This window comes from Sarcophilus harrisii, chromosome 1 (assembly GCF_902635505.1).
Source record: "Sarcophilus harrisii chromosome 1, mSarHar1.11, whole genome shotgun sequence".
Lineage (NCBI taxonomy): Eukaryota > Metazoa > Chordata > Mammalia > Dasyuromorphia > Dasyuridae > Sarcophilus > Sarcophilus harrisii.
Genome location: NC_045426.1, coordinates 246,940,432 through 246,956,397, shown reverse-complemented (window position 1 = coordinate 246,956,397; position 15,966 = coordinate 246,940,432). Strand labels below are relative to the sequence as shown.

The window sequence follows — 15,966 nt, the reverse complement described above, 5'->3', positions numbered from 1 at the left end:
AGCTAAATCATTCACAATTCTACATCAGACAATATTGTAACTACTGTGTATGACAATTCCCTGGTTCTGTTCATTTCAATGTGCTTCACTTCATATAAGTCTTTCCAGTTTTTTTCTGAAATCATCCTGCTTATCATTTCTTACAGCACAATGATGTTTCATTGCAATCATATACCACATTATATACTTGTTTATAGCTTGTATAGCCATTCCTCAATTGATGAACATCCCTTCAATTTCCAATTTTCAGCCTCACCCACAAAAAGAACTGCTAAAATATTTGTATCCAAATTGATCCTTTCCTCTTTTTTGATATCTTTGGATTATATACCTAGCAGTGGTATTGTTGGATTAATCAATAGGCAATTCTTTTTTTATTTTTTTATTAAAGCTTTCTATTTTTCAAAATATTAGCCCTTCCAAAACCCTGTATTACAATTTCCCTCCTTTCCCCCACTTCCTCCCCAGATAGCAAGTAGTCCAATATATGTCAAACATGATAGAAATATTTGTTAAATCCAATATATGTATACATATTTATGCAATTATTGTGCCAAGAAAAATCAAATCAAACCAGTAAAAAAAAAAGGAGCAAAATAAAATGTAAGCAAACAATAACAAAAAGAGTGAAAATGCTATGCTATGGTCCACACTCAGTTCCCACAGTCCTCTCTCTCTAGGTGTAGATGATTCTCTCCATCATTGAATAATTGGAACTGGTTTGAATCATCTCATTGTTGGAAAGATCCACATCCATCAGGATTGATCATTATATAATCTTGTTGCCGTGTACAATGATCTTCTGGTTCTGCTCGTCAATAGGCAATTCTTAAGCACATACATGCACAAAGGACTTAAACATAAAGAATAAAATAATCTCTATCCTCAAAGAGCCTACTTCAAAATTTTTTTTAAATTTAATGAATTCCATGTCTGAGTTTTTATGGACAAAAAGAATTCATGTTGAACTATCACAAATGGAATTTGTATTGCTTTGTCCAAGTTGTAAAACAGGAAACCTGGAGGCCAGTTCTAAGACATTTCAAAATTAATTTGCTATGGGACTTAATTGCTATGAATAACAAGTCTTCCCATGTAAAAGCCAGTTCAAGATGATAAAGAACACTAACTATATCTATAATTAGGAAGAGGCAACTACGGCTTTGTCTCCAGTTGTTAATACTTAAGTATAAGGTGTGGTGGCTCCTCATCATTCCTTTGCTGTAAGATTTGACTCCGGAGTTGACCTATTCATTCAGTCAGCTCCAAGATTCATCTTAAGGGTCTGACTTCATTTTATCACAGTCTCTGCCATCTTCTGAGATCTCTGTCCTCTACTTGGGGTTGGTGGCAAAGGTATCATGGACCTTGGCACAGGGATACCTATATAGGCCCGGAAACCCATGTCACCCTTTTCAAGGGGAATTGCCCAGATTGACAGTGATAGGATGTACACTAATACAGGCAGTCTTTTTAAACTCCAGGTGATAACTAACATTAACACACACTCACACTCACTCTCTCTCTCTCTCTCTCTCTCTCTCTCTCTCTCTCTCTCTCCCCCCTCCCTCCTCTCACACACACACATGCATGTCCCAGTTGAATTTGAGCCAGGTACCAAAAGTCCTACTTTATCATTCTATATACTTAACTATTGAACTTAAAATTTTAAATTAGACACCAAACCAAGTGGTCTGAATTGCCTTATAATTAAATTCCTCAGGGAGTGTAACTGTTCACTTAATATTCAGCCCTCTTCTTGTAACTTTCACCCTTCAGGAACAATCTTAATAATGAGAAAAAAGTTAATGATTCCTGTTTATCATAGAGTTTTGCCTTCTGTCCAACAGTTGTTTAGCGAAATCTGTAAAAAATAAATGCTGCTAACTACATTGCTTTAGTAAAATATTCAAATTTGACAAACTTGACAAATTTGACAGATTACACAATCATTGTTATAAATCTAATATTCTGGAACTGATTCTTTAGATACCAAGATACCAAGAGGTTTTAGGAACTTTAATTTGTGTGTAGAATAGAACTAACAACAAGCCTACATGCTATCATTCAAAATATTGTTATTTTAGTTAGTAATGGGAGGAAGAAAAACCAAGCAAAAATTACTGATAATCATAGAACAGATATAAATATAAACTATTCATTTTAGTGATTCTTTAACATTATATTAACAACTAATTGAGGACTGTAATAACAAAACATGACTACATTTACCTAATACATTGAATGAATGAATGAAGTGCCCATTAAAAAATAAATATTTATAACAGGTACAAAAGAAACCTGTTGCAATGATGAATCATTATCAAATTCAAAATGGCAAAAAAAAGGAAAGAAAATTAAAATAGTTTGCATATGATATAATGAAAAGACATTGGACTAGTAATCAAAAAATCTGAATTCAAGGCCCTGCTAATTAGCTTTATGACTTTAAGCAAATTGTTTCTCTATTTAGGAATCCAATCTTCTTTTCTCTGTGTGAGGAGCATCCTATTTCTTCAGCCTCCTGCCAAGGGTGATTGAGGAGAAACCCAGGGCTCAAAAGCAGTCATGTCACTAAGCCCCTGTACTTTCCTACTGTACTATACATCTCTTTAGAAGTCAATTGGAATTTTGAAACTGTAAAGTGCTACATAAATCTGAGCTAATAATATTTAAAGTCAGCTAATAATATTAGAAGTACAATTATTATACTTCACAATAAGTCAAGAAGTGGTGGTCAAGCTTCTATCTGGGGAGAATGAGACTGGCAGGAACTCAAGGGACACAGACTTCCTGTAGAGGTAGCCAGGTTGGGGAAATTCAGTCTAGATGAATAGAACTACAACGTTTAACTTTCAGAGAACTTAAAAAAAAAGGATCCTGGGTCTAGAATAAATTATGTTGAGAGGAAGTCAGGCTTAATCTGACTATTAAAGCTTCGAAAGAATGGAGTGCTAAATTGGACAAAATTGTATTTGTCCTTTGGTCATATTATATAAATTTATATACCTACATACATATTGTATATATATATATATATATATATATATATATATATATATTGTGTATGATACATAAGTGACTGTACTCTTATTTTCTTTAATGACAAATTGAAGTAATATTTGGTCACACACATATATATATTATGTGTACATATATTATACATATATATATTTGTATGTACAGACATCTAATTTAATATATTCTACTTTCTAAAACTGACATACAATTAACATCAGCATAATATTATAGAAGAGCTGAGATTCCACCAGTATGAACTGTTGCCCCATAACAACTGCATGTCAATAAACATTTATTAAGTGATTACTATGTTTCAAGGACCATACTGGGGTTACAAAAACAAGCAAAAATAAAGACAAGTTGTAAAGGAACTTACATTCTTTTTTAAAGTATTTATTTCATTTTAATTTTTCCTAATTGCATATAAAAACAATTTAACAGGAATTTGTAATGATTGGAGGTGACAAATAAAAGGATGATGGGAGAAGGTATCCATGTTGTGGTGTGAAGGTAAAATCCATAGAATAAAGGATCAATGTTCTGAGTCCTTCTCCAAAGTGGAACTTTGGGAATGAACTCATCAGTCAGAGAAAGGGGCTGCCATGAGGGAGAAGGCAGCTGAAGCATGATAGTGTTTTCATGAAAAAAAACAAAACAAAAAAAAAAAACATAGATTACCTGGTAGCAGCTTTCTGGCAATAAGCTTCTCCAAATATGAATATGACATTCTGGGCACATTAGCATATTTGCATACACATATACACACAGAGTCACCCACATACGGGAGAAGCAGTGTGGTTCTAGAATAGAGCACTGCCCTCAAAATCATGAAATTCAAATTCAAATTTACCACATACTGTCTTTATTACCTGGATAAATGGGCTTAATTTCTGAGGCTATAAAATGTAGACCATGTGGGGATCTGCAAAAATCAGGGGGAAATTCTTCACTGCAAATTCTCTACACCAATCAAATCACAGCAAAAGCAAATTAGAGACAATTATGTCCATTTTTATGCTGGAATTTTTTTTTTAAATCATTGATTTACAATGGAAGACTAGTAGATAGGACCTGCCTGATCTTTGTGATCTTGACACAGCCTTCAGAGCAAGTCAGCCACATTCCCTGAGACATTCAAATTTATAATCAGAGAGAATCTGAATTCTAATCTTGTTTAGAACACTATCACCCTGAGCAAGATATTTTACATCTTTATGATTCAATGTCCCCATATTTAAAATAAGATCAATTATAGTGCCTATCTCACAGGATTGTTGTAAGGATCCATATGTAAAATGTTTTTCAAAACTTAAAACTCCATTTAAGTGGAGAAGGTGATGAAAGGTATAAACAATGTGTGACATTCTTCTTCAAAACAAATGTATAATTTGGGGAGATGAGCATAAATGCATGGTTAGTGAACAATTAGGAATTAAACATCAGAACTGCTACACCTAAGTCTCACAGGATAAAAGAGAAAAAAAATATCACTATGGGATCAAGTAGTCAGAGAATATAGTAAAAGGGTCATCGTTGGAGAAATGCAAAGACAGGGGTGAAGAAATTTCTGTTTTACATAAGATCAGAGATCTGAGTCAAGTATATGATAACAGTTATGCTAAATTACTGCACGACTGAAGAAATCGCCTGGGTTTGTGGGAGACGTGTTCCTAAATTCACATTACCTAAATAAAGCTTCAGGATTTTTGTGTATTTTGTTTTTGTTTTTTCATTTTAACATTAGAGGTCAAGCAATATGCTTTGCCACCCTTATCTAGTGAGGTAGATACATTCAGCTTCTCCAAAGTCTTTTTAAACACAAGTGATTAAAGACCTGATATAGACGAGAGAAAAAAATCCAAATTGCCTGATTTCTGGTCAATTTAGTACCCATTTGGCCATGTAGCCTCCCTTTGGGAGGCCACAATATCTATAGTTACCCATATATGGATAAAACCATGTGCTGAACAATGAACAGAAGCACCCATATGAAAATTGCACCACACAGATTTGTTTAAATACAGGGCAGTTAGTATATAATGTGTAAGTTGTGTTCTTCTGAAAGCATGCAGACAACCTTCCTGTTCCTGGTGATTTGCTTTATTTCAAAGCAGCAAGGTCCAACTCCTTTTATTTAACTTAGCAAGGGAACAGAATGTATGAAATAAATCCAAATCTCAACATAATAGACCATAGTGATTAAGATCTGTCTATTTTATGTATTGCTTGCCCATAAGCCCACCTTAAATTTCTGTTTTTAATGTCTCTGTGGATGCCAAATTATGTCTTATGGTAAATGTCAATTATCCTCTAAAATGTTAGTCAGTAGAATATGGAACAGTTGCTTAATGTAAAGAAACTGCACCTAATTGGATACTAAGTCATATAGACTTAAATAGTACAAAAGTTCGGAGAATTATCACTTTAGCAGCAGCAACAAAAATGAGATTCTACTATGAAACATGAAAAAGGAGGATCATACACCTTTCACAGCTATACTTAGGAGGTTCATTCTTAGCACGCAAAAAAAGACAAAGAGAATTTTGGTTACATGAAATACAATGATTTTGTACAGTATTAATGTATCTAGAATAAAAGAAATATTCTGCTAGGAAATTTTTATATTAAATATTTCTAATTAAATGATTGGTATATAATCTATATTTAATCTGTAGCAGCCAACAAATATGTGACTAAAAGAGAGTCCCAAATAGATAAATCAAAAGATGTGAATAAATAGTACTCAAAAGAAATGTAAACTCTTATTAAAGACGTTAAAATAATATTTACAAACTCTTATTAAAACTATTTAAATAAATACTCCAAATCACTAACAATTAGAGAAGTGATTAAAATGTCTATATCCTTTGATATTTTTAACACTTCTCTGCTGGGATATCTCAACAACTGACAAAAAAAGAAAAAAAGGCCAATGGAGTATAAAATAGTGAAGTACTTCTATAGTAGCAAAGAAGTAGAAACAAAAGAGTGGCCCATTGCTCCAAAATAACTAAACAATTGTGGTATGTAGACATAATAGAATATTACTATTATAAAACAATGAATTTGATGAATAAATTTGATGCAAGAAAAAAGTGAACTAATATGAAATTAAATAGGCAGAGCCAGAAAAATAACATAGGCAATTACAACAGTGATGAAAATAGAAAAGAACCACCATCACATAATATTGGTAAAATAAATGTTTTGAAGTTACAAAGAACAAATTTGAACCTCAAAGAAATATGAGAAGGTATCCCTCCCCACCAGATCTTCCTCTGATCCTTTGCAAAGATTTGCAGAAAAAGTGCAAAACTATATATGATGTTAATTTTTAATACATTTTTCAATTCAAAGTTTGCTAAACTTTAGTTCTTCTTTTTCCTTTTCCCTCAATTGTTTGTTATAAGAAAAATTACTCTGTGAAAGGAAAAGGGGATATGAGAAATCTAAATGATATAAAAACAAATAACAAAATGATAAAGAAAAAATCAGCAAAATAATAACCCTTATTTATAAGGAATCTTAGAGTTTTAAAAGTGACTGTCACAATATATAAAGAAATATATGACATTATATTCACTTTACAGATTGAGGAAATTAAGTTTCATGGGTTTTAAATGACTCACCAAGAACACTAAAACTGGAGTTTTAGTTTGGGTTTCCTAAATGCAAGACCAATACTCTTTCTAGTCTGTCACATTTCCTCTCCTTTAAAAAAAAAAAAAAAAAAAAAAAAAAAAAACTCCTTTATAGAGTTAAGGAAAATTCCATGGAAGTGTGGAATTTGAGTGAGATCCTAATGAATGAATGAATTTCTATAGAGAACAGAGAAATAGGAGTATTCACTCAGAAGACTTGGGTTCACACATTGTGTTCCTTGTGTGAGCTTGGGCAAATCAGTCCAATTCTTTGGGGGTGTTCAGTATCCTCCTGTGTAAAATGAAGGGGTTGACCTAGGTGCTCTTTAAAGTACACTGCATCTTTGCCACATATTTGACTTACCACATGTTCAATTATTCTATGTGAAAATAATATAGTTATGTTTAAAAGAAGTATATACAAAACACCTTAATTGGATAAACATTTGGAAAAAATGAAAATAGCCATAATGCTTTCTCTTTTTAAATGTAATTTCTGCAACTTTTCCCTTTTTTGCAGGAATGTTTTCATAATTTTAAGCCAATTCTTGAGTTCTATCAGTATATTTAGATTCCCAAAGCAATCCATTGTGAAATTAGATTGAGAAACATTGCTTGAAGATCCTTCTTCTGAATTTATCTTTCTTTGGTATTTTAGGAGGATGTGGATAAGGCAGTGAAAGCAGCAAGGGAGGCTTTTCAGATTGGATCCCCATGGCGGACAATGGATGCTTCAGAGAGAGGAAGGCTCCTGAACAAACTGGCTGATCTAATTGAAAGAGATCGTTTGCTCTTGGCGGTAAGTTTGCAGCAAATGAAGCAAGGGTTTGGTAGAGGCCTCAGTTTTATTCTATATTATGAATTGGGTTTGTTTGCAATGATGATCCATGTAACTCAAAAAAAATTTCTTCAAAATTTTAAGGAATTCCTTTACAAGCTGTTTTACTTCTCTCTCCTAAGAGTCGAAAAGAATCTTATTGAAGGAATCTTTTTGCATGTAATAATAATAATAAATTAATAGGATAAGGAAAAGGACAAAGTTTATGATTTAATTGATATCAAGATGTATGGATAAGGAAATGCTATTAATGCCAGGCAGCCTTTTCCCTACAATTTAAAGTATTAGTGATTTTCCTAGAAAACTGAGTGGCTATGACTTAGTTAAGAGTTATACCCAATGTTAGGCCTCAGATCCATTTCTTTCAGACTAGTTTTCTATCCAGAGTCCACCACTACTTCTCAAAAACAGCACTTTGCTACAATTTAGCTGTTTATTTCAGTTTCCTTAACTGTAAAAAGGGGATCATAATAACACCTATCTCTCAGAGTTGTATTTATTTGTAATATTTGTATTTGTAAATTTGTAATATTTGTAAAGAACTTAGCATAATGTCTGAACATTGTAAGTAATAAAAGCTTCTATTATTGTTATTATTATTATTATCATTATCATTACTATTATTCCAGGATTTCCTCATATGAGCTTATCTTCTTAATCCACAGTGCTCCTTGCCCCCTTTTTACCCATCTAATTTCTTTGGAATAAAATGTTCCCTTCCAGATTTATATTCAAGTCTCCCATTCCCTTTGACTATTAGCTATTTTTGTGCACTAGTACATAGAACTATCTGAGGTGGTGGACTTTTGTTATTGCCACTTTGTTGTTCCTTTGAATTTTTGGACATCTACTTCTTTCTAAGTTGTAGCTACTCTATATGGAACTACACTGTGCAAAGGGTTGGTTTTTTTAATTTTGTTTTTTTTCTCTTTTCTTTCTCTCCCTTATTATTTTCAGCCCAAAATACCCTTTATTTAGACTTAGAAGTCCTTAGGCAAATCCATTCCTACCAACTTTTTTTATGTGTACTCCAATCCTAGCCAAAAACATATGACTTCTATATTGTAAATTATCCATATCCAAATCTAGTCATTTCAGCTCTTAGTATCTTAAACCAGTTATTTACTTTCCTTTCAATAAACCTGGAAAGTCTATAAAGATAAATAATAATCTCTATTTTACAGATGAAGAACTCAGGTTCCAAGTGTGACTTGTTCAAGTTTTATAGCATCAACACATTTTTATGCCGGAAAAAAATGTTAGAAATCTATATAGTCAAACACATTCAACTTACAGATGAAGAGACTGAGATTCAAATAAGCAAAGTCACTTTTTTTGTATTTATTTGTTTGTTTGTTTTGGTAAAGTCACTTTTCTAAGATCCCTCAGCTAATAAGTAGCAGGATTTGGCCCAAACCTCTTAATTCCAAATCCTATATTACTTTCCATATCCAACTAGTAAGGGGTCAGATGCTACCACCTGTGTTTAATTGTTGTTTGTTCCTTTCGGTTATGTCTGACCTTTTGTGACGACACTTGGGGTTTTCTTGGCAAAGATATAGGAGTGAGTGGTTTGTCATTTCTTCTCTAACTCATTTTACAGATGGGAAAACTAAGGCAAATAAAATTTTAAGTAATTTTCTCAGGATTGTGTAGCTAGTGTCTAACGCTGGATTTGAAGCCAGGTCTTTCTGACTCCATTCCTGACATGCTAGCATTATATAAATAGTCAAGTCTAATGAATAGTTCTCCATAGTACTAGTTAAGGAAAAATTCAATAAACATGAACATGTGTATATATAAATATATATGTATATACACATATGCATATAAAATAAATACCAAATATCCATAATATATTCCATTTGAAGTCATAATGTGATTTTTAAATTTTAATATTTAATTATAAGTACACATTCTATCTATGGAGTTATGCAAAGTATCCCAAAAATCTTAGTGCACTTTTATTAAGCTTTAAAAGCTTAAAAAGTTGAAGCAAAAACCAAAAAGTTGAAGAAAAGCAAAAAAAGTTGAAAACTGCACTAAGAATTCTGGGCCACCTTGTACTTAATATTTCAATACATAATGGTTTGGCAGGTAGCATAAACCAAAAAAACAAATCCATGTAATTCCTAGAAACATAGCACAAAAAGTTCTCTTAGAAGACTCCCTGGAGTCTTCATTTAATAGATGAAGAAACCATAGATGTGCAAGAGCTTGTCCATTAGTTCTTCTGTTCAGGGCAAAATGAGACTTGAATTAATTCAATCCAGTAATCATGCTTAAAAGCTCCTAGTATATACAAGACACTTTTCTGGCATCACAGGGGGAAAAAAAGACCAAATTCCCTTATATACATAGTAAGAAATAGCAGAATAATTTTACCATTCTTACCTACCAGTCAATGTTGTAAAGTCCACATGATAAAAAAGATCCATTGAAATGATGTGAAATTAGTCCATAAAATTTAGAGATTATATAAATGACCAATTTTAGCAGTATATACAGCTTCCAACAAGGAACATTTATAAATCAAGGGCTAATTAGGATCAAAGACATCACCATTTATTTATGGACCTGCAGAAGAGCTAGCAAAGTATTCATTAGGTGACCATCTACCAAGTATCTTACATTCAAAGAATATAAAATTCAATTATATATATTTCAAATTATATTCAAATTGGTATTAAAGAAGTCATATAATACTGTTTTTAAGACAATATATCCCTTCCTCCATAAAATTTCATTCTTTGATGTTGGGGAAGAGAAGAGAGAGGGAAGAAATGAAACATTTAAATCTTCTTTATTGATACACTGGACCATGTCACTTTTCTGTCCAAAATTCCTCAGCGCTTCGTATTGCTCTTTAATTATCCTAAACCTGGTACTCAGAACTCCCCATCTGGTGCCATTAAGCTCTCTCAGTTTTGTCTAATAATACTTCTTTCCATGCATTCCATTTTCAGCTAGTGAATAATCAATCAATGATAATCTATATTAGAGATTTTTAAGCTGGTATCCTTGAACTCTTGTTTTTTTTAGAAAAATAGTTTTAAGGTTATATTTTAGCATAATGAGTTTCCTTTGAAGTTTTATGAATTTTATTGTACATATATAATAAACGTTCTGAGAAGGTTTTACCGGACTATCAAGGTGATCAATGACGCGCACAAAAAGAACTAAAAACTCTTGGTCTACCTAAAGGCAATCAGATAGAAAGCCAGATGATTCAGTTAGGTCAGTCCATTTTTCAGACTATAGCTTAAAACCTGAAAGGTATGTTTGCTAGGATAAATACAGCAGGGATCTGTAATTTCATAAGCATGAGGGGCTCTGGTATACTTAACTCTCTCCACCCTAAATATCTCAAAGTACCCAGGAGATAAATCTAGAGAGTTGTCACAAGTATAAACAGAAGGATTTGCTTAACCAGGACATTAGGTATCAGAGGCAAAATACGAAGCCGGCTCTTCCTAATTTCAAGCCTAGGACTCATCTGCTATACAATACTATCCTTAAAATAAGAGTAGGATTAGTACCTAAATAAATAATAGTGTAATATTTTCTTTTCAATTCAAGACATATTGAGCTCAATTTGAAATTAATCTTTTTTCCTCTAGACAATAGAATCTGTGAATGGTGGAAAAGTTTTTTCCAATGCATACCAGATGGATTTAGGTGGCTGTGTGAAGATTTTACGTTACTTTGCAAGCTGGGCAGATAAGATTCAGGGTCGTACAATCCCAATAGGTAAGTAAATTTGAGTTCTTTAAAAAATAGAAATTCGACACATCTAGCTACAGCCAAGTACTTCATACTAGAATTACTTTTTTTGATAATAAAAATTTTATCTTGGCAGGTGCTATTAATATTTATCAATAACTCTTTAATTACAGATTCAGTAAAATTATGTCAACAGGTTAAGAAATACTTTAATAACTATTAAATATCCTTCACTTGATCTAATTATTGAATAGAGTAAAATTTATACTCTCTTCCCTCAAGGGTCAAACTTTTCAAACTGATGTTTAATATTTTGCCTCTTTTTTTTCTTTTTATATGCAATGATAAGTTATGCTCAGGTATCAGATAATTACCTAGGATTCTTTCCATGCTCCATTAACATACCAGCACAATCATCTACCTCTAGTCTTGCTTGGTACTAATGATTTAAGTTCCCAGAGAAGCTGGTTAACACAAAGAAAGATGAAAATGTGTCTGTGAGCAAGTTAAGGAAATAATCACACACACACACACACACACACACACACACACACACACAAAACTTCATAGAAAGATAAACAATTAGAAATTTAAAGAACTAGAACTGCCATTGGAATTTAGTTCAAATTTAACTCCAGAACAGAAGAACTCAAAATGACATGCTGGTATAAATTGTATTGATTGGTTTTAAGAGGAACAGAGTTTGAATAGAAAAGTTTAGAGATAAGCCAATTGTTCATTTAAAACCTAGCTGGTTCTATAAAAATATGAAGAAAATTGTCACTTGACCATGATATATTTCTACTCTTTGAGGATCAATCTCACTTCCCAATTTTAATGGACCCAGTAATTGAAGATTTTAAATGATTCTTAAGTTCTTTCAAGAACATGCTTTAATGGCATGACAACTACCTAAAAAACAGTAAGAAAGAGAAGGAAAGAAAAGAAAGAGAGAGAGAGAGACAGAGAGAGAGAGAGAGAGAGGAAAGAAGGAAGGGAGGGAGGAAAGGAGAGGGAGGGAGGAAGAAAGAGAAGGAAGGAAGAGAGGGGAGAAGGGAGGGAGGGAAGAAGAGAGGAAAGAAGGGAGGAAGGAACGGGAAAGGGAAAGGGAGAAAGGAGAAAGGAATTCTAGATTAAGTAAGAGAAGGAAACTATTTTTTAAAGTACTGCCAATAGCATTTTGGCATGCAATCCAAAAGCACAGTGTATATCTCTCCAGATTTAAAATGGTGATACTCCAAATTTATTTATAAACAAATGGAAATACATCTCTCTTGGTTTGTTTAATGCAAGTCATCGTTGCTGCAATTTCCTTGAATACCAACTGTAAAAGTGATTTATTGTCGGCATTTTCCAATATTCAAAAGAATTTTAATGAAATACATACAGCAAGAATTTATTAAGTACCTACTATGTGTAAAGTACTTAAAGAAATTAATACAGACTCTTCACCAAAAGGATAAATATTGAAAATGAAGTCATATAATGAGAAGACAGGACTCATTAAAAAAAAAAAAAAGACCCTGATTTTGGGAAAGAAAAGACAGTAGAGGATGGGACAGATAAATAGTATCATGATAGCAACAAGATGAACTTGGGACAGACCAAACAATGGAGGATAGAAGAAGCCTATGCTATGGTCAATGGGGGTCACAAAGAATGAGACATAACTAAAAGATAAATAAACAATAAATGTGTAAAGTATTTAATTGCATTTCTACAACCACCATATTTCTGTAGGACCTAGAATCTACAGAAATTTAAAGAAAATCTAGCAGGAAAGAGAAAATGAAATCTTTTAAGTGTAAGAATGAAGTTAAAATTATATATAAACCAACTGTCTTTAATGGGAAGTGGGGAAGAAAAAGAAAGGCAGTATTAGAAAAAAAATGTTTGTGGTTTCTTGGGTTCTTTGTTTTTGTTTAAAAAAAAATTAGTTAGGGTGAATTGCTGAGGGAAGTTGTACCTCCAGTAAAGAGAATGAAGCCTGAATTTTATAGAAATGCTAGTTGCTACTTGCTATTAAATCTTGGCATACTAGAACTCATAGAACTGTATTTTTTTGGCATTTACCATATATTTCCCCACCCCACTTTGTTCATTAGTCATTTCACCATTTGTTTTCTGGAAATATTTTCAAATATGGTTTGTAATAGACAAGGGGCAGAATTATACCAACTTGTAGAGCACATACAATACCTAGACATCAAGATACGTGATATTACACTATGTCATGAATCTCCATTTTGTGCATATTTAATAGCTTGTTTTATTTATCATAATTATTTCAAATGTATCTTTGCATTTACTGTGCTTTTTTTGTTTGTTTGATTTAGATGGAAAGTATTTCTCTTACACAAGACATGAACCTGTTGGTGTTTGTGGCCAAATCATTCCTGTAAGTTGCCTCCATATGTAAGACTTTTGAAATACTCTGATTAAAGAATCAACCATGTGCTTTTTTTGCTCCACAAAATTTTGTTTAGAAATGTACTAAATGCAAAAGTTGTAGAAGTTTGGTGCAATAAATCATATTGAGGCTTTATACCCTCAGTGGATAAACCACTTCCTATTTATAAAGTAGGAATTCTTGCCCTTTCAAGACACAAGATTATTTTCTAATGCAGCAATGACAATGAATCAAATATCCTTTCATTAAAATCATGAAGTATTTTACCCAATTTAAAGATGGCATTTCTTTTTTATTGCTGTTTATTATGGCCCTTTGTACTACAGTAGAGTTTACATAAGTTTTATTTTGTCTAGCACAGAATAAAGAGAAACTTAAGTAATTTGTTTCTTAAGGCATCATTTTAATGTAATTAAAACACACCCCATTACTCAATATCTTTTTTGAACCAGCAACTTAATTGCTGAGAAGCACCATCTCCAGGCTGTGAAAATTGTAAAAGGAATTTTCCAAAGCATAGCACATATAAAAATCACATGACATGATTGGATGTGTATGGAAATATCTACACCAATGAGATAAAAAATCCTTTGAAGTATCAACATTTTTTAAAGTACTGCCAGTAGCATTTTGGCATACAATCCAAAAGCACAGTGTATATCTCTCCAGATTTAAAATGATGATACTCCAATTTTATTTATAAACAAATGGAAATACATCTCTCTTGGTTTGTTTGTTTAATGCAAGTCATCCTTGCTGCAATTTCCTTGAATACCAACTGTAAAAGTGATTTATTGTCGGCATTTTCCAATATTCTAATCAAATAAATTTTCTTTTTGGACCAAAAACTTAAAGTTGAATTGTCATTCTCGAGAGAGGACTTCCTCTGCTTAAGCAGAAGGAGAAATATCTCATCAGCAACTCTTTTAGAGTTTCCTGCAGCAGTGCAGGTTAAGTGATTTGCCCAGGTACATACAATTAACAGATGACAGAAGCAAGACTTCCAAGCCTCATATCCATTACACCCAGTAGCTTTTGATGATAAACATAATATCTAAATAACTAGTTACATTTATTAGATCTGGAAATTAATTTTCCATGCCACTTGTTATAGAAAAGCCAAAAAATAATGTTCATAAATACTTTTTAAATGCTTATTAAAAAATCATATGCAGCAAGCACAAACCACAACAGTGAGATAAATGTTTTTAGTGATCCACTTATTCCTAATAAATATTAGTGAGGAAATATGATAATTTTGTAAATAAAGACTAATTCTATTGAATAAAAAGATCTTTTACAGCTTACACTTAATGTGAAACCATATATTTCCCATTGAGTACTTACTTCTTACACTCTGAACATGCTATTTTTACAGGCTGCAAAATCAGTTCAAAGGACAGAAATGAAAATTAACCATATCTCTTTTCCATACCATCCTACACACACATGATTTTGTTTAAAAATCACTTTTTAATTTGAGGGTTACCTTTAATACTGTTAAGTCAATAAGATCATGCAAAAATACGTTTGTAATACTGTAATTGTTACTGTTTCAGATTTGAGAAATTTAAAATGTATGGAAAATCGAATCATAGATCAGTGATTTCTTAAGTATGGATCCATTTTCTGATCTGAATCATAACCTTGCTACAGAGCTACATGAGTTCCTTTGATAGGGGAAAAATCCTCAGTTGGTGACTACTCTTCTAATGAGCCTTTCTCTGAAAAATTTCTATGCTAGTTTTCAAGTGATATATAGCCTATCCCCAGACCCATTCCAAGAGCATGGTTTTTAGCTACAAAGGAAAGTTCCAATTGCAGTGGTATAGCCTTTGAAAAGGCATTATCAGTATATACCATTAACAAAAAAAGGTGATTCAATATTAACAAGAAAATTGGTTCTTATTCCTTGTTTTCTAGTGGAATTTCCCTTTGGTTATGTTCATTTGGAAAATTGGACCAGCCCTTTGCTGTGGAAACACTGTGGTTGTCAAACCAGCAGAACAAACCCCACTCTCTGCTCTTTATGTAGCATCACTAATCAAAGAGGTGAGTTTGTTCAGTCACAATGTACTCTTAACCATCTACTATGTAAAGGGGGAAAAAAAGAAAAAAAAAAAAAACAGTATACGATCCTCCCTAAGAATGGCCATATATAGCCAAATGAAGGAATTTTTAACTAAATATTTGTGTTCTCTCCCATTAGAATGTGATTTCATTGAAGGCAAAATGTGTATTTTTGCTTTTCTTTGTATTCTTAGTACCCATTCCTACCCCTACCCTTCCTGTCCTTCAAAATAAGTCCTTGGTATAGACTTTATCTCTGACTA

The 15,966-nt window shown here is 32.5% G+C and overlaps 1 protein-coding gene across 2 annotated transcripts in view; it reads left to right on the top strand.

Moving 5' to 3' along the window:
• LOC100918704 (retinal dehydrogenase 1) overlaps nucleotides 1-15,966 on the top strand; it is a 66,371-nt gene that overhangs the window by 22,044 nt on the left and 28,361 nt on the right. For both annotated transcript variants that reach the window (XM_012542906.3, XM_003761632.4), the window contains exons 4-7: nucleotides 7,321-7,461; nucleotides 11,121-11,250; nucleotides 13,560-13,621; nucleotides 15,557-15,685. In XM_012542906.3, the coding sequence (XP_012398360.1) occupies nucleotides 7,321-7,461; nucleotides 11,121-11,250; nucleotides 13,560-13,621; nucleotides 15,557-15,685 (462 nt within the window). The remainder of the gene's footprint in view (nucleotides 1-7,320; nucleotides 7,462-11,120; nucleotides 11,251-13,559; nucleotides 13,622-15,556; nucleotides 15,686-15,966) is intronic.